The sequence below is a fragment of the Hoplias malabaricus genome, chromosome 13 (assembly GCF_029633855.1).
Source record: "Hoplias malabaricus isolate fHopMal1 chromosome 13, fHopMal1.hap1, whole genome shotgun sequence".
In the NCBI taxonomy this organism is placed as follows: domain Eukaryota; kingdom Metazoa; phylum Chordata; class Actinopteri; order Characiformes; family Erythrinidae; genus Hoplias; species Hoplias malabaricus.
The window spans coordinates 6,452,255-6,472,057 of NC_089812.1; the positions used below are offsets into that span (position 1 = coordinate 6,452,255).

The 19,803-nt window shown below is 39.2% G+C and overlaps 2 protein-coding genes across 3 annotated transcripts; both read right to left on the bottom strand.

Annotated features, from left to right (window-relative positions):
* Nucleotides 1-233: 233 nt before the first annotated feature.
* LOC136665313 (apolipoprotein L domain-containing protein 1-like) lies at nt 234-5,185 on the bottom strand. 2 transcript variants are annotated; one of them, XM_066642883.1, is made up of 4 exons: nt 4,936-5,185; nt 2,235-2,695; nt 1,770-1,877; nt 234-1,662 (listed from the first exon to the last, which is right to left on the bottom strand). In XM_066642883.1, exons 2-4 carry the CDS (start codon nt 2,240-2,242, stop codon nt 1,017-1,019), a joined length of 762 nt encoding a protein of 253 aa, XP_066498980.1. In that variant the 5' UTR covers nt 2,243-2,695; nt 4,936-5,185; the 3' UTR covers nt 234-1,016. The 2 variants fall into 2 exon arrangements, with proteins under 2 accessions (XP_066498980.1, XP_066498979.1); XM_066642882.1 differs by having other exon boundaries at nt 2,222-2,695.
* Nucleotides 5,186-18,459: 13,274 nt separating this feature from the next.
* LOC136665200 (apolipoprotein L6-like) lies at nt 18,460-19,362 on the bottom strand. The gene has a single exon (XM_066642791.1). It carries the CDS (start codon nt 19,360-19,362, stop codon nt 18,460-18,462), a length of 903 nt encoding a protein of 300 aa, XP_066498888.1.
* Between the last annotated feature and the right edge of the window lie 441 nt (nt 19,363-19,803).

Consider the following 19,803-nt stretch of genomic DNA (forward strand, 5'->3'; position numbering starts at 1 on the left):
TGAGAGTCCATAGTGAACACAACCAGTGCAGTGACAAATCCTCTCTGCCAGAGTACAAGTAAACTTCACTTTCACATTTAACTCATCCATGGCAGTGTGTAACCAAACACACACACACACACACACACACACACAAATGCAGTGTTTCTTATAGTGATATTTATTGAAATGTAATTACATTTCTTAATCATTCATATGTTGTCAGTAATCCATGTGTTTAACTATGTATCTCTGATTTTAACGTGCATATTAAAACTGCTCTGTTACAGGAAGCTGGGTATAAGAAGGAAAATATTTGAGGTAGTTTCACCAGAGTGCATACACTCCTTTATTTCAAGCAAATACATATTCAAGCAAATACATACATGTGATTTGGGTGGTGGGTCATTCTCTGCGCTGCAGTGACACTGATGTGGTGGTGGTGTGTTAGTGTGTGTTGTGCTGTTACGAGTGGGTCAGACACTGCAAGTGCTGCAAGAGTTTTTTTAAAGCATTCAGTGTCACTGCGAGACTGAGAATAGTCCCCCCACCAAAAATAACACCCACTTACACCCACTAGCACACAGTAACACCACATCACCACAACCATATTATACCTTTCCAAAACATAATGTTTAATGCTTTTAATACTTCAGTGAATCTTGCATTTTAATTCAAGTAGTTCTTTGAGTTTTAAGTAGTAACTGTAGTCTGTGATGACTTCTGCATGTTTGACTAAAACATTGCCTCAATGAAAAAATGGTTGCTCAAGAATGTCAAGTTTTTCCTGGAATGTGTCTTTCCCTTTACACAGAGAATCATGCATCTTACCCCACGCCTCAATCTCAGAGCGCCACAGAGTGGATATGGAGCGGATGACCTGAGACGCTTCACATTTGTCTCCTCTAGCTAGGCTAATACTTTCTTTGCAGATGAAAAATATATCCACACCAATAAACAGAGCATTGGTAATCATATTCCCAACCCTGGCTGATTTAGAAAGAGCCAGAGGAGTGCCCTTAGCTAGCTGCCCAATATTAGGAAGTTTTGGGGATTATGCGAACTTCTGTAACATCCCCAAGAGCCACGTGGGCCTCAGCCACGGCTGCTTTCTCAATCTTTATAGTTTTTAAAGCCCTACGTACACTTATGATCTCTTTAATGGCTTTAAATACATCTTTACCAGAGTATAGCAATTGATTATAGATTTCTACACCGGACACTTTAACCTCATCCAGATGGGGTACGTCACGCTTACTGCACGCTACCAGCTCTATACAATCTAAAACCTTCTGCACATCTGCCATAAAATCCTTAAATATGTCATTGGCCTTATTGCTTTCACGACTGTTGACCCTCGTCTCAGCGAAGAGTGTGGCAAAGCTGTTGACCACACTGGTGAGCCCCAGCACAGCCCCACCTGCTGTTAGCCACAGGGACACCACTGCAGTGAAAGGAGCCAAAACAAGACCTGCGATGGACAAGGCACCTCCAATAAAGCCCACTGAACTGCCCGCCAGAGAGGAGATACTGGAGCCCAGAAACATCCTCTCCAACTGGACGGCAGTGCCCTCGAGATCTGACAAGTACTGGAACATCCTTGATTGACATTCACTGTACGAGTCAATAAAGTCCTGAGCTCTGTGGTTAAATAAGAACGTCAGTCTGAAAGGCTCGTCCATTCTGAAAGAAAGGGGTTCATTTGTGAACAATCTGACCAGGACAAAGTTAAAGCAAAATCATGCAGAAACAGGAGCAACAGTTCACAAACACACATGTGTTATACTTACATTCTTAAACATTTATAAGGGTCTTGCCTGATTTGGATTAGTCGGGTCAAGTGGTCAGTCATATTTACCATGGGCTTCTTTACTTTAGGAGTGAACACCTGCTGCTTACTGAAAAAGCAGATAATGCATCAGAAATGTAATTGATTGTTATTTCAAATATTTGATTTTATTTTAGTTAAATATATATTTGATGGATAACCATTCCACCTTAAAACACACCATTCCACCTTAAAAGACACTGAGCTTCTGAATGTAAATAAACCAGAGAATAAACTGTCTTTAAAGGAGCAATGAGTAATTTTTGCCTACTGATTGCTATTTGAATTTGAGTGCATGAATTTGAGTGATGATTCAGGTTGGTGTGTCACCAATTATTAACGATTATGCAATTAAATTCAAACATTTTAAATATCTGCAATGTAACAAATGTGTGATGTTAATAAATCATTCACTTCATTTCCATACAGAGCCATTTTGTAGTGATGATGTATTTGTGCAGTTGGAATTCCAGAATGTCCACGTTACTCTGAACCGGGCGGAAGAAAGTGCTGTTATCTCTCTTGAAGAGCACAAGGAACGGAGAGGCAGCTCTAGCTTTGCCAATCATGGATTGTATAAACTCCACGCTCATATCTTCTGGCAGGTATCTCTTATCAAAAACGTACAGTGAGGTAACTGCTAACTTTTCCACTGCATCTAGAAAATCTTGTAGTGTCATCAGTCCCTCCAGAATTTCCTTTAGGACTGAGTCCAGCTCCTATTCCAGATTTGGATCAGAGGACTTCTTAGAGCGGCTCTCGATGTTACTCAAATTCTTAATCTCTGTGTCCATCGTAAAGGACCACTGCTCTTCACAGTCACAGAAGCCCTGAACAGTTCTGATATACTGGACAGTCTCTAAGATGTATTCACACAGTTGTTCTTCTCTGAAAGAAAACGAGTAATTCCTTTTAGAAACCACTTAAACCAATTAGTTTGAAATATTAAATTAGAATTCTGGTAGATATTTTGCTGAAATTTAAATTGGGGTTTATTAAATATTTTCAATGTCTACAGGTTTATCAGCATATATTCAAGTTTTATTTCTTAATATTAATTTATTCATCTGTTAGTACTTCATCCTGATGAGGGCAGGAGTGGGTCTATAGTCATTGGGCATAATCAAGGACCTTGGACACAGTGTTAGTAAATCAGGGTACTCACACACACACACACACACAAACATCAATTTCACACAGTCACAGTCACTCACACACACCTTACACACTTACGCCCACAGTTTCACACATCAACTCGACCTACCAACATGTGTTTCTGGGCTTTAGGAGGAGATCCCTCTGTGATCTCAAGAGACCTTGCAGCTGTGTGGCAGTGACAACCTGCTGCATCATCCCACCCTACTTCTTATTATGGAATATTATATATGTACTTGTGCTATTAATTACATATTAAATATATAATAAATTCATGTACTTTTTTTTTTTTTTCTAAATTTTATATAGAAGCATGATGCTCTGCGCCTGCGCAGTCCCCACTTCAGATGGCTGAATGTGGGCAATAAAGGCGTTTATGTAATCCAATTTAAATCACGTCAATTTTGAATGAGGAGCTGCTTCACTATTTTTGGACACGTCACTCAAACTCCAGCTATGTTCTGATTGGTCAGGCGCATTGTGTTGGCCGAATTCCGGATCCGCAATCTCGTGGTGCATGATGGGCCTCTGAATGTGGGGTGTGGTGCAGCATGTCCACTCACTAGTTTCACTAGGGCACTCACTAGGGCCACAGTAAAAAAAAAAAAAAAAAAAAAAAAAAAAAAAAACAAGATTCCGAGAATAAAGTCTACGACGGAGTTTTAGGGCCACAGCGGTAAAAAAAAAAAAAAAAAAAAAAAACAAGATTCCGAGATTAAAGTCAGAATTCTGAGAAAAAAAGTCGGATTAATTCTGAGAAAAAAAGTCGGATTAATTCTGAGAAAAAAAGTCGGAATTCTGAGAAAAAAAGTCGGAATAATTCTGAGAAAAAAAGTCGGAATAATTTTGAGAAAAAAGTCGGAATAATTCTGAGAAAAAAAGTCAGAATAATTCTGAGAAAAAAAGTCAGAATAATTCGCTGCGTGTAATGGAGCAGACACAGTGTAACTGAGAAATGCAGTGTGTTGCTTAAGTCATGCTATGGTATAGATTTCAGGAATAAAAACTCTTCTCTTCCACATCAGGGCCACAGTGTGATTAGTGTTTAAACCCTGAATCAGTGCACGAACCCATGGCATGTAGTTTCATGATACAATTAATGATTACGAAAATGATGGATACAGAATGAGTAGAACTCCGGCGCCCATGAAGCTCCATCGCGTTACGGCTCGGACTCGTACAAAAAACTAAAGCCTTATGCATGAATTATGTATTAAACGCATTCACATGACATGACGCAGCTCCTGACTGAGATGCATAAAGGCTTTAGTTTTTTGTCCGAGCCGTAACACGATGGAGCCTCGTGGGCGCCGGAGTTCTACTCTTTTACACTGTGTCTGCTCCAATATACGCAGCGAATTATTCCGACTTTTTTTCTCAGAATTATTCTGACTTTTTTTCTCAGAATTATTCTGACTTTTTTCTCAGAATTATTCCGACTTTTTTTCTCAGAATTATTCCGACTTTTTTTCTCAGAATTATTCTGACTTTTTTCTCAGAATTATTCCGACTTTTTTTCTCAGAATTTTTCTGACTTTTTTTCTCAGAATTATTCCGACTTTTTTTCTCAGAATTATTCTGACTTTTTTCTCAGAATTATTCCGACTTTTTTTTCTCAGAATTATTCTGACTTTTTTCTCAGAATTATTCCGACTTTTTTTCTCAGAATTCTGACTTTAATCTCGGAATCTTTTTTTTTTTTTTTTTTTTTACCGCTGTGGCCCTAAAACTTCGTCGTACTGGTTCTCTTCGCCGCATCCTAATAATTTAAACTGAGACATCGGCCATATGCCCAAGAAAAAAAAAGAAGTTCAACAGAGTTCAACTTTATGCAAATGAATCACGCCGCACTGCGCCAATCGGGGAAGAGTGGGTTTGTACCTCATCCCAATCAGAGCCGTCTGTTACTTGCTAACAAAAAAAGTCATGGACACGCCCACATGCGTGTGACATAAGATCAAATTGATACGTACGGTAAAAAAAATGCACCGTCATTCGAGCTGACTCAGAGCTCTCATACATTGTCCAATGTGCTGAAACGCCCAGGGGCTGCTCCTTTCAACATCGTTGTTCGGGACCCGGCGGACACGTGTAAGGAGAATGCGGGGCTGTCTGAGTAGGCGCAGCTGCAGGCAAAACAAAGCCAGCTGCAAGACGCTGGAAAGAAGGAATATGCTACGCTCCGTGGCGTCCAATGAGAGGGAGGAGATCCAGAATAAAGCGTCTTACTGACTGCGCCCTCTGGCTTTTGGGCTGAGCCACGCTAGCCGCTACGGGACCGCAGGGGTTCTGTCTGTATAAAGCAGTTCCACCGTCTTAGTCTGTACTTTCATAGACACGAAGCAAGGCGCTTACCTGACCGCTCAAAAACTCAATCTGTCACTGAGTACTCTCTCTCTCTCTCTCTCTCTCTCTATATATATATATATATATATAATATATTCGTTCGTGTCGCGGTGCATCGACACGCCCCTTTGTGGCACACTCCAAAACGGTTGACTAGGGTCGTGGACTCTTAAAGCCCCCCTTTCCATCGGACTTGATTTGACCACCTCGGCTGAGGTGTAGATGTCTTTTCTCTTCCTCTCCGTTCAGGACACTAACGACTTTTTACGCCTATAGTTTCCAAGTCTGTGCTGTGCTACAAGAACGGTTCATAGATACACAATACTTACACAGGCATCTACTGAAAATACAAATGACACTTTGGTTGTATTTACTTCAAACCCTCTGTAAATTATTATATCTCTGAATGTAGATATTTATTTTTTTTTTAATTTTATATCATGCAACGTTCTGAAGCAAAAATAAATACATTGAAAGAGTCATGTTTTTTAGTGTGTATTATTCACTTATTTGAATTTTAAAAAATAATTAGATTTTGGTGATAAAACTTATGTGCATGACTTTTTTACAATTAAAAAATAATTATATAAAAGGCCTCTGAACTTACAGTTGTTCCATGTTGTCCAGCTGAAGTCTTGTTAGAATGAGCGCTTTCTTCTATGTGGTAGAATGGAGCAATGCTAGATTGACTTTCACTTAAGTTTCAATATGGTCAGTCCTTTTAAAACACCCCTTTGGAACTCCCCTTTGGATCTGTCCACCCCACCCCACACTTTTGTTATTGATTATCAAATGTTAGTTGGTAAAGCTCTTTCAGAAACCTCACTATCTCCCTGGGTTCCATTAAAAACCACCTTCAGCCCTAGATACCTGGAGGAAACCTTTTCTTTCAATGATGCCTCAGGTAGCTTTGAGATTTTATAGAAGAACCCGTGAGTCTAAAAGACTTAGTTGTCAATCGATTACAAAAATGTGCTGTGCCTTCTTAAAAGCAATGTAAATATTCAGGAGAACTGCTGTTCTTTCATTTGTTTATGTTCAAAAGCTCCGCTTCTTTTAAGTTGAAATGGTATGTTTGAGGAATAGAAAAATGGCGAGGCAAAGACTGAGGCAGAAGACTGTGAATGTAAATTAAATCTGCTCTGTTGAATTCTCACAAGCAGTTGCCACAGTCTGAGTGCAGTGGAGCTGATAATGTAAATGGAAAGCAACAATTGAATTTTGCAATCTTTCTAGTGCCGTGGTGAGTTTGAACATTACATTTCCAACACTGTCACTGAGTGCAAATTCATTCAACATTTTAATCATTTTGACACCACTGTTGCACGATCATATAAAACTATAAATGAAGTCTATGAAATTATAAAAGCAAATGAAAATATCGAATTTGAAATTTGACCTTAAACTTGCAAATTTCAATTCAAATTGATTCATTCATTTTCTTTTTTATTTTAATTGTGCTACTGTGATGCTTCCCTACAGTGCTGCCCTCTGCTGCTCAGTTTCATAATTCTTCACTTGTTTCAAAGTCAAGGATCTGAGGAACCCACTGGATACAGTTCTGAAGCACAGTCTGTTGGCTCTAAAGGACCTCCAGAACTGTCTGGATGCAGTGTAAGTGCTGTGGGAGGGTCCAATCTTAGTCATCTCCATGGACAGAAACATCTACCTATCCCTCAGCACATTCAGATGCACTCAAGCTACGGTGGCTGCCATCAAATCTCACAGCTATCCAACATCTAGTGTAAAGAGTACACTATGAAGAGTAGAGGTTGTTGCTGGAGTGTCAGGGGAACAAATGGCACACTTCAACTCTGACTAAATATTATATTCAAAGGTTTCTACAATGTTTGTTGACTGTATGTGTGGAATGTTCACTGTGTTCTGATTAGTTATGATTTGTGAGATACTCTCAGATCTTCTGCAGATTATAAAAGTGTGCTTTTGTGATGAAGGTATAGTGTATGATTTTGCAGTGTGAGCTTATGGAGGTTTCCTGTGTGGTTTTTTCAAAAGCTTCTCCTCACGGCTCGGGTGCTAACTGACAGGTTTCTCATGGGTACAAACTGATTTTAGCAGAAGTGAAAACAAGCAGATGAAAATTAAGCACGGTATGCGATGATCAAACCTGCTCAGTCATTGTGTGGACAACTTCTGCACCAACACTGGACTCGTAAGTGTACAATATATTTATTTTAACTCTATTATTCTTTTACGCTCTGCTCAATAATTTTCCATGAACCCAAAAGTGATTAACCGTAATAATGCAGCAGATTATTGCATGTGTGCATTGGCAACAGAGAGTTTAAGAAATTAATTTAACACTTATAGTGTTGACTTAACACTGGTGAATTTGCTGTGTACACATTTATCTTAATTTAAGAATGTGTTTGTTTGGAAATGGACGTGTCTGTACTTATATTTTACTGTGTCCATATAATTGAACTTTTTTTATTATTGAACAGTTTCTTACTCTTTTTTGGGAGGCTTTCTATCAGTGGTTTGAAGAAATTTGCAGCCTCACCTTCATAGTTCAGTCTTGAAAGTTGATTGCATTTGTAGCACGAATTTCAACATCAAAAAAATCATTCATACAGCCGGTAGAAGTTGCTGGGGTCCAGTTCAGAATGAATTCCTGCCTTGTTCCCAATAATTTTAAACTGATCAGGATGAAGCACTTACAGAACATGAATGAACGCATGCATGAATAACAAGCTAAAGCGTCAATCTCAATCACAAATCAGGACATCAACCAAACACTTTATGAAAACATCACCACATTAAACTCAGAAAAGGAACTGGTGACTAATAACAGCTCCTGGTGTGTACACTCACTGTCTACGTTGTTCTACAGTTATTCACTATTGTTATTCAGTTACCCCGCCCCCTGTTCAAAATTCAGGACCACCACAGAGCTGGTATTATTTGGGTAGTGGGTATTTAGAGTTGGTAGATTACTCACAGTCCAGCAGAGACACTGAGATGTTTAAAAACTCCAGCAACACTGCTGTGTCTGATCCACTCGTACCAGAACAACACATACCAGCACCATATCAGTGTCACTGCAACGTGGAAAATGAGCCACCACTAACACCATTGAAGAACATGGAGAAATGTTGGCAACAAAGTATGCAGAGCAACAGGTGGACATTCTGCCAGTCTGCCATTGTAGAACTATAACATGCTCTTGTACGGTCAATAGAGCTGATAGAGTGAACAGTGTATGTGGAATCAAGAAGGTGGTCGTAATGTTATGGCTGACCTACACTATGGCTGAGTGTTCGCCAGCAGAAGTAAAAGTCTCTGAGTTATTGATTTTTCTCGTTTTCAGTGTGTGCTTAACCAAATGGTGAATCTATTTGAAAATGTATTCAATTAAACTAGGCATGTCCGTAATTGTGGAGGGGACATCAATAATTATACTAGTACTGGACTAACTATAACTAGTTTCTCCTCAGATATTGGCCAAGGGGAACTCTGGAAATGATGGCATGTGGTGGTGGAGAAAACCCCAGGGATGACAGGTAAGAGATATCTGATAAATAGCTGTGAAGACCTAATAAAAGTGTTGTGATATTTTAATGTCATTCAGCCATAGGAGCATTAGAAAGGTCATGAGCTGCTGTACGGTTAGTTCTGGATCACTCTCACTTCCAGACTTCGACAGGCCAAAGCTGGCATGGAGTGTACTGACACTACAGCATTACATTGTACAATTTGTAATTCATAATTCACATATTCTCCCACTCTTTTGCATGAGTATTATAACTGTTGCATGGTATTATAAATGACTAAATAGTATATAGCAAAAAATAATGTCAAAATTAGACGTTTGAAAATGGCAAGAGAGAAGAATTTATTGGTGACTGCATTCATTATGAGTTCCATCAAGGGAAAAGTGCTGTAAAATCATGTGCATTGATTTATTCCATACTTGGGGATGATAATGTATTCAAAAGTATGTGTGTGTTTTGGTTTAGATGATTTAAGATGGAATTTTGTTCATGAAAGTATTGAATTGATACTTAAACACACAAAAACACGTTGGTCGGTATTCAAAAGTGTCTAGAGATGTGAGTGTGTGGTGCCCTGTGATTGGCTGGCACTCTGTCAGGGTGTGGGGGCGGTGTTCCTGCCTTGCTCCCAGTGATTCTGGGCAGGCTCCAAGGCCACCTTGGACTGTGTTTACAAACAATAAATGAATGAACAAAAATGGTATAAAAGTTAATTGTACACCTAATATATATATATAGTAATAGATTTACAGTTGAGAACAAAATTTGCTACTGGAAAACTTTTAATATCATGGGCTTGTGTTTTATAAGGAAATTTATAACAATCCCTCACATTTCTTTTTTTTTTTTTTTTTTTTTTTTTAAAGACATCAGGAGGAGTACATCTCAGTAACATGCAACTATTTTAATGTAGTAAAAAACTTTTGTGACACAGAACCAGAATGGATCAAAGAGAGAGAGAAGAACTTAGAGGAGATGAGATCCATCAAAAGACGCTCAGAGGAATTTTTTGCTGGTTTCAAACTCCAGGAACTGAAGGATGATCTCACTGATGTCCTGAATGACACTCGGGAAGGACTTAAGACTGTCCAGACCTTTCTGGACACAGTGGAAAAGCTAGCGGTCACTTCGCCCTCCATGTTTACAGATGAGGGCTTCCTCCAGGAAGGTGTCAGTGCTGTGGAGGTCCGATCAGTCATCTCCACGGCCAGAAAGGTTTCTCCATTCCTCGTCTCCTTCAAGAGAGATGTGGAAACGTTTTTCCAGCCCGTAATGAACAACATCGACATTCTGGTCTTTCAGCTGCACAAATACACCTGCATCACAAAATGGCTGTGCAAGCAAATGAGGTGAGAGCTTATTATATTTACATAAGCAGTGCTTGAGGAGCAAACAAAAGACGAGATGAGGTCGTGAAAACCATGAAGGATCAGTCTTTTCTACCAACAGAAATAGGAAAATAGTAGTGGTGAAAATACAGCTCATAAAATGAAGAATAAATCTGCTTTATAGTTTCTGATTATGAATCAGTTTATTACTGCTCTTTCACTGTAGTGTGCTTGGGTCTTCTCTGCTTTGTTCCTTTCCTTTTGGTTTCATTTCCTTTACGTTTGGTAGCTGGAAACTGGGATTTTAGTACCTGCCCACTCATGGGTCTATGTGTAAACCTTGTAGAGCTCTGATTGGCCAGAGAAAGTTTTGTCTTCACAATGAAATGCAGACACCTAGCACAAACTAGCCCCTTGTAAAATGCCCAAACTACAGTAGAGATCACTTTTTTTAACAGACTTACAATGGCAGTTTAAAATGACGCCATATTTTTGTTCTTCAAATTTTCACTGGAGTTGTGGCAGACGAAATAATCCAGCGAAGTCTTGATGGTGCAACAAGAATCAAAAAAATAAAAATAAAATGCTGATCTGTCTAAACTGGTGTGCTGAGTTGTGTTCAGTCCCAAAAAACAACAACACACGAATGCATGATGAGTAAACAATGCTTTACATTATCACAGCCACTGTAGTACTTTCCAAAGATTGCAGATCCCATTAGAGATGGGCTTCTGCAACATCACTGGCTACATTTTGGATTGGGGAGGGTTATTGTTTACAGTAGAGCTGAAAATAGAAAATAGTCAAATAGAATAGATATCATGAAGTTGAAATTGTCATATGCTCTATAGAGAGAATCTCCCATGTGGGGTGGCCATGTTTAAAGAGTAAAGAAATATTCACTGGAAAAAATGGCTGATTTCTGTTCTAAAGAAGAACATGAAACCATGGCAATGATGTTGACATTGTCTTCTCCTTTAATGATTTTGTGATATTTTTTATATTTTTTATTGTTTGGACTCAGTGGGTATGATATCATATGTAATCATGTAATCATCATATGTAATGAGTAATTAGTAAAGATATGTAGTGTAATCTGAATCTATAATGACTTTATAAAAATGATATAATCATTTAAAATATTAAATATATCATCTCTTCCACAGATCCAAAAGCATATCACAAGTTACAGGCACTCAGGAGTAAGTATCATCAACACAGACCTGAGCGTTTGAGAAAATTTACATGAATCTGAAACCGAGCAAATTAAAACTTTGAGAGGCCACATAAAGCTGAGGATTGGAATTTAACAACCTCCATTTCCAGAAAAGTTGGAATGTTCTGCAATGTAATGTAATTATATAATTAAAAATAATACAAATACCACTTTTCAAATGTTGAAGCTTTCATGAAATTAAAATATTTGACCAATTTGAATCTTATGCAAGCAACACTGTCTAAAACAATGAACAAAACATTTTCAAATATATTAAATTAGCCTTCAGAAAAGCTCCAGAGAAATCTCAAGCCCCAAAACCAATATTGTTTGGCTGTGCTCTTCAGGACCTCAGATGGCACTGAATCAAAAACAGATATAATTATGTAGTGAAAATCACTGCCTGGGCTCAGAAACACATCCCAAATCTACTTTGAACACAGTTCATCACTGCATCCAAAATGAAAATGTTAAAAATTACAAATGCAAAGAAGAAACCATATATAAACTCCCCCTGTCCCAGTCCTTTTGGGTGGATGTTGCTGTCACCAAGTAAAATATGGGCAATTTTTTTTTTTAAAACTGTTTCAAGGTGGTGCATCAAGTAATGTCAGAACAGCACTGTCCTCCTCCCTCAATTCATGGCTGAGTGGTGCTTAAGAAAGGTCCCATAAGAACCCATAAAGGTCCCATAAGTGCTCTCCAGGTGCCAGGGATGGCTGCCCCATTCTCTAGGTGTGTGTTCACAGCCCCTAGGTCACTAGTCTGTGTATTTGTTCACTGCCACAATCCACAGTCCACATAACACACGCTGGTAGGTGGATTGGCCACTCAAAAGTCTCCCTGGCTGTGAGTGAATTTGAAGGACTGGCGCCCCCTCCAGGGTGCCTTGTGCCCAGTGACCAGAAAATGAATGAATCAATCAATCAGTCAATCTATGAATTTCAACATTTAAAACATGGTCTTTGTTATGTTTTCAGTCAAAACAGTGTTTAAATGATTACACATCATTGCATTTTATTGACATTTTGCTCTTTTTTGGGAATGGAGTTTGTAGATCAGAGATTAGAAACCACTGCTCGCTGGTTCATCTTGGATAGGCTCGCATAACTAATATCTACAAATTTCTGCTACCAAAGGTGAGACGTTTAATTTTGTTTTGTCTGACAACAGCGTAAATCGGAGAGAATCATGTTGGGAGTGAGTTGAGTAAGAAGCCAGTGAACATGTCTCCATGTCTCGGAAATGTAACTCATCCCCCTCTTTCCAATAGTGTTTGAAATGAAAAGCACCTGCAGAGTAACCACCTACATTTAGAAGGCTGTATAACACTTCTGAGATTTCTGAGAATTATTGTTTTTTTTTTTTGCATGTGAAAACAAGATTCTGTACTACCAGCAGGTCTGAGGAAACAGAGACTGAGCACTGGCGCCAGCTGAGTAAAATCAGGTTTGAATATCTCCTCCACTACCTGTGAAATATTAGCTTTTTAAATTTTATATTTTGTCCCACTCAACACTAGTTCATGTTTCTATTCTTTCAGAACAGACGAGTCTTTCCGGTTGGCGTTTTTATTGAATGGTCAGGAGTTCATGGACATATACGACAAAAGACACAGAGAAATGTCCCAGTTGTTGTCTGGTCTGGAGAAGAAAGCAGATCAGCTGGATGTGATCAAGGCTGTGTACAGAGGCTTCACAATAATAGCCTGTATTTTGGGCATTATTGGGGGTATTTTGTCCATCACAGGTGTGAATCTTTTCCCTGCACAGAGCTCTCTGTTAACGACAAAATTAGGGGGATGCTTTGGTGCTACAAGTGGAATCTTTAGCATTATCTCAGGCATAATAGAATTTTTTGGAAATAAATATTGTTTACTAAAAGCCAACAACCACATCAAGAAATTTATGGAGGAAATGCAGAAGGTTGTAGACTGTCTGGAGCAGGCAGCTAGTGGTCAGCCTCCTGTACCACATCTGGACGAGGGAAGCATGGAACTTGGTGCTATAAAAGGGCTAAAGCATTTTCGAAACATAACTAAAAGTATGGACGTCGTCATGGACACAGCTTCAGCTCTTGATGAACTAAATTTTAAGAAAATTAAATTTTGGATGTTTATTGGAATAAATGTTCTATCCCTTGTTGGAGATGTTGTGATTTTAGGAAAGAATCTAATGAAGAAGCAGTCTCAGACTCAAGGATCTCAGCTCAACCAGCACAGAAATGCTGTCTGTTGCTTCTTGAAGACACTCTGGCAAAAGTTCCGTGCCTTCTTTTGCAAAGGAATAGAGAGTGAAGTGTCTGAGCTCATCCGTGCCAGATCAGCTCTGTGGAGGACAGAGATGGAAACATGGAAAAACATCCATAACTTTCTAAATGAAGAAAAAGAGACATTCCAGGTGAAGATGGACACACTAGAGAGAGAGGGAGAGAGAGACAGAGAGAGAGAGAGAAAGAGAGAGAGAGGGAGAGAGAGAAAGAGAGAGAGAGGGAGAGAGAGAAAGAGAGAGAGAGGGAGAGATAGCTAAACATCAGCCTATACATATATCTAAATAAAGCTGTTGAAGATAGAATATGGAGGTAGTTTATTGTCTTAGCTGTGAGCTGGTGCTGCAATTTTCTCTAATAAAACTTGTATCTGAGCTTCATTATGTTTGATATTAACTCTCTCCTTGAAACGTTTCCTCAGCAAATTATTCATTCATTCATTCATTATCTGTAACCGCTTATCCAATTCAGGGTCGCGGTGGGTCCAGAGCCTACCTGGAATCATTGGGCACAAGGTGGGAACACACCCTGGAGGGGGCCAGTCCTTCACAGGGCGACACAGACACACTCACGGACACTTTTGAGTCGCCAATCCACCTGCAACGTGTGTTTTTGGACTGTGGGAGGAAACCGGAGCACCCGGAGGAAACCCACGCGGACACAGTGAGAACACACCAACTCCTCACAGACAGTCACCCGGAGTGGGAATCGAACCCACAACCTCCAGGCCTGCGACACTACCTGCTGCGCCACCACACCGCCCTCAGCAAATTAAGATATTCTCTTTCAAATATAATAAAAACTACTCTGAAATATTACTATGAATTAAAAAGAACTGTTTCCTCTAATCAGTTTGTCATGTATACCACTCTTCACACATATGTATAAAGCAAAATGCCACTAACATGTGACTAAAATGTCTCTTTAATGTACTGGGCTTAATTTCCCAAAGGCTTCTGAGAACTAAGAACATTGTTAAATGGTGGAGCGAGCATTACATTAAACACACGTTGGTAGGTGGATTGGCAACTCAAAAGTGTCTGTAGGTGTGAATGTCTGTCTGTGTTGCCCTGTGAAGGACTGGCGCCCTCTCCAGGGTGTATTCCCACCTTGCACCCAATGTTTCCAGGTAGGCTCCGGACCCACCGCGACCCTGAACTGGATAAGGGTTACAGATAATGAATGAATGAATGTTAGGGTTTGGCTTTAGGAAATAAATCAATAAATATGTAAATTCTTATTTGATTTTTACTGTGACACTTAAATGGATTAAGCTAAAAAAAAGATGATGACTTTTTTTCTTCATTGTTGTTGAAATTATACTGAAATTAATCCAGTTAGTACAGGGAGCACTTATGAAACTTTTGGTCATTCCTACATACATTTAAAAGTTCAGAGAACACAGATGATGGGTGTAATTAAAATGTTGGACACATTCTTTACTGTAAGTTACCCATTGCAAAGAATCTACTCACTGTATTTCAGCCACCACTGACACAATTCATGGCTCACTCCACGGACAATGATACGGAGAGGTTTCAGGGAAGGTTAATTATGTTTATCATCAAATACTGAGAGCAAAACAGCAGAAAGTGTTTCATCCAGAAAGGGGAGGAGGCCAACAGAGGAATTCTAGTTCCTGTGAGGTCCTCAAGAACTGTCTGGATGCAGTGCAAATGCTCACATGTAGTCACTTCCCCTTTAAGTATCTCTGCTCATCCTCTCCAGATCGATTCTGTGGCGCTCCGAGGTGAATTAATGGAAAAACACACATGAACTTCTCTGTAAAGGAAAAAGTGCATTCAAAACAAATTTGGAATTGCTAAAAAATCAGATATAGGTAAATATCAGGAGATTCCGCATTTCATTTTCAGCTATGCCACAGCCGTCTGTGATCAGGAGTCCAATACTTCTCACCTTAAAACTGATTTTGTACAAAATTATAATCAGGTTTAAATAGTAGAAAGATAAATGTTCATATGATTTTGTGTCTGCTGTTTCCAAAGATGAAAATGGTGGGGGTGGGGGAGTTGAATGGATGGATTTTGTCTTTTGTGAATAAATCAATAAACCATACTTTATTATCTGTTGAACTTTTGTGTTGAAAATGAATTTGAAATAATCTGTAAATACAGGGAGCACTTTTGAAGCTTTATAAATTGCTGTGTACATATAAAAAGTCAGAGTACTCCAGAGAACATTGTTATGCCTATCTTGAGCCCAATTACGGAAGACTTCATACGCCTCTAGCACACATTTGGCAATGAGCATGTCCCAGAGCATCACATTTAATTTAATTCTTTTTTGTGAAGAATGTCCACATTATTTTATTACATATACAACTTATATTCATTATTTGTGATTGCATAAATGAACATCTGTGACCAAAACAGGTGAAGTTTAAAGAAGCTGAATTCACTAATTAAATGTGACGCACACAAACTTGTGGACAGATGGTGTACTGCAGATTTTTGAGATGGGGTTTGCCGTTGTCACAATGCTGCCCTCTTCTGCTCAGCTGGCAACACAGACCCTTTAAAACATTAAAGGATAAAGGAAGCAGACTCAGTTGAAGCACTGATGTCTCTAAGAGCTGTGCTGTAGCTGGTATATTCTCTTGGAGAAGTGCCTATTCTGGAGTGGAGTTCTATTGGTGTTTTGGCCTGTGGTCTGTCCTTTATCTAATCACACAGTGCAGGTGGTCAGGTACACACAATAGTTTACACAAATATAGCGTCCTGCAGCAATGACCAAGTAATCAGAGATAATGTTCTACCGGACATAATAGGCAGCTTCTAACATTCATTCATTATCTGTAACCCTTATCCAGTTCAGGGTGGCGGTGGGTCCAGAGCCTACCTGGAATCATTGCGTGCAAGGCAGGAACACACACTCAAGGGGGCGCCAGTCCTTCACAGGGCAACACACACACACATTCACACTTTTGAGTCACCAATCGACCTACCAACTTGTGTTTTTGGACTGTAGAAGGAAACTGGAGCACCCGAAGGAAACAGGGAGATAGTCACCCAAAGCGGGACTTGAACCCACAACCTCCAGGTCCCTGGAGCTGTGTGACTGCGACACCTACCTGCTGCACCACCATTCCACCCAGATCCTAACATCCTACTAAAAATTTCCATGACCAGAGACAGAGTAAAACAAGAGGAAACACTGGTCATGTGTTTGAAAGATGGAGGCAGCTTATGGAGTTTTGTGCTAGCAGAGGTGTCCACACACGTCCTGCAAGCTGCTTTCCTGTGTGCTAACAGCCTACTGGTTGCTGTTAAAAACAGATGTCTCATCAATTCAGAGACTTTCTTAAAGTACTATTAATCTGGTCCGCTTTGTAGCTGTAAAGTCAATAGCTTATCTGTCGCTGTGTGTGTTGGTCGTCCTTCATCAGTGACACAGAACACGGTCGGCTGGATGTTTTTGGTTGGTGGACTATTCTTAGTCCAGCAGTAACTCTGAGGTGTTTAACAAATGCAACAGCACTGCTGTGTCTGACCCATTCATACTCTCACAACACTGTCCCTGCATCTCTAAGATTTATCCACCACCCAAATCACCACCTGCTCTGTGGTGGTCCTGTTGGGGTCTAGACCATTGAAGAACAGGGTGAAAAGGAGAAAACAAAGTGTGCAGAGCAACAAATGGATTACACTCTGAAACTGCAGTATGATCAGTGGAGCTGAGAGAATGGACAATGAGTGTAGAAACAAAGAGGTGGTCATAATGTAATGGTTGATTGGTGTACTCTGACACTGAAGAGTTACGAGTTTCAAAACTGTGTAAGTAAGATTTCGTCCACTGAATCTGCTGTTCAGAGACACAGATGAATTTGATAGACACACAGACAATAGCTTGACACATAAACAAAACCTCACCTATGAATGGGATTTCAAAATAACAGGTGAAAAACCTTTATATGTTTAAAATATGCTCATTAAAGAAATTGCTTATTGCTTTATGGTTGTTGTTTTTACTTTTACTTTCCAGGTTTGTGCACTTCACTATGAATAGACTGAATTTCCACAGCTGTTCAGTCTCTATGCTGAACAATCAGAATATGTTTTTCTGTGTAGGCCATAAGTATCCAGACAATGATACAAAATTCCTGAAGAAAACAGATTTGCTTTCTGCTTTATTCTCTACAGAATTGCATTAATACATAACCAGTTTAATTGATTTACATGGTTACACTCCAACAGCACAGCATTAGGTACATCAATGCAAAAAGTTAATGTAAAATTTACTAAATTTAATGTCAGTAATTAACAAACATCAATATTAAAATATGTAGAGACAAAGAACAAACCATTATATATTAGAATAACGTTAGCAAAGCGTGAGATTCAACTCAACAGAAAAGCAAGGGTGGGAATTACTTACATTTATTGAAATACAATCACTGTAGACCTAATTTCTTGAGTATAAAAGTGAGTTAAGGAATCAAATTTTTCATTAGTTCCATTTTATCTGTTCATTGTTATCACTAGTCCATGTTCTGTGTTTCAGTGTTTCTCTCTGATTTTACTCTGTACATTAAAAGGTACAGACAATGGTAAACTCTCCTGCTCCATCCTTTTTAAACTGTACATGAATTTAAGTAATCTCATGTACACTGGGGAGACATGGTTGTCCAACCAATCACAAATTACATTAGACTGTTAAGTGTTGCTACATTATACATTTCCAAACAAAATGTAATGTTAAACATACTTCAGCTACTCTAATGAATTAATATAGATTGTTTTAAATAATGATTACTTTAGCTCACTATCACTTCTGCATTTTTGACATTGGCTAAACGTTAAATGGTTACTCAAGAATTTTAAGGCTTTTCTGGTATGAGGCTTCCCCTTTAAGCAGGTAGTCATGAAACTTACCCCACACCTCTATCTCTGAGCGCAATAGAGTGGATCTGGAGTGGATGAGCTCAGATGCCTCACTTTTATCTCCTCTAAACAGGCTAATGCTTTCTTTGTATATGGCATACAAATCCATACCAATGGACAGACTGTTTGTCAAGATTTTCCAAATACTGGCTGTTTTGGAAACCACCAGAGGCGTGTCCTTAGCTAGTGGTCCTAAATCAGGACATTCTGCAGCTAGACTGGGGATACTGCAAGATTTTGTAGCTTTCTGACAATCTGATGCCTTGGTTACCTCCTCACTCTTCAGATTTTCCAAGGCCTCATGTGCACTTTTAATGTCATTAACTGACTTCCATAATTCTTTGCCATATTTTTTTACATTCTTAAGAACGTTAAAATCCAGATGTGGTACTTCACGCTTCCTAGATGATGCCTTCTCTATACAATCTAAAACCTTCTGTACATCTTCCATAAAATCTTTAAATATGTCATTGGTCGTACTGCCTTGTTGATAGTCGATTACCGCCTTAAAGATGCCTGTGACCAGGCTGGTAACCCCACTGGTCACCCCCAGCCAAAGCCCTATTGCGGTTAGACTCAGGGACCATCCTGAAGTGGAAGGAGCAAGAGCAAGACCTGCGAGGGATAACACACTTGCAACAATGCTCAGCGAACTGCCCACCACAGTGGTAATGCTTGAACGAAACTTCATCTTGTCAAACTGGACAGCAGCCTCCTCAAGAGCAGACAAAAACTGGAACATTCTGGAGCGACATCCACTGTACGTCTCAATGAATTCCTGAGCACTCCCATTAAATAGATATGTCAGCCTGAAACACTCATCCATTCTGAAAGAAAGGGTTTAATTTCTGAAAAATCTGTCTAGGACAGTAAGTGAACAAGGACAAACTGATTCAAGAACAGTTTTTTCCCGAAAGCCATCCCCATACTGAACTCACACATGCACTGATATCATAGCTAACCTCCCATCCCCGATAAAATCGACAAAAACACTGATAAATTACTTACTGTGCCTCTTAATCTCATTGTACATGCATATAATGACAATAAAGGCATTCCATTCTATTCTGAAAATAACATTGTTCAACAGGACAAATATTTCACAAATCCACAAAATGTATTATGCATATATTCTTAAAATATATAATAGGGTCTTACCTGATTTTGCTTAGCTGGGACAAGTGATCAGTCATATTTTCCATTGTATTTCTCATATTTTGAGTCGGCTTCATTGGTTTTCTGTTAAATATGAAGATGTAATACATCA

Coding starts and splice junctions, on each gene's coding strand:
- LOC136665313 (XM_066642882.1), bottom strand. CDS start 2,487: ATGACACTACAAGATTTTCTAGATGCAGTGGAAAAGTTAGCAGTTACC. Junction 1,878..2,221: donor TGGCTCTGTATGGAAATGAA/GTGAATGATTTA, acceptor CTGCTTTTTCAG/TAAGCAGCAGGTGTTCACTC. Junction 1,663..1,769: donor CCTTATAAATGTTTAAGAAT/GTAAGTATAACA, acceptor CCTTTCTTTCAG/AATGGACGAGCCTTTCAGAC.
- LOC136665200 (XM_066642791.1), bottom strand. CDS start 19,362: ATGGATGAGTGTTTCAGGCTGACATATCTATTTAATGGGAGTGCTCAG.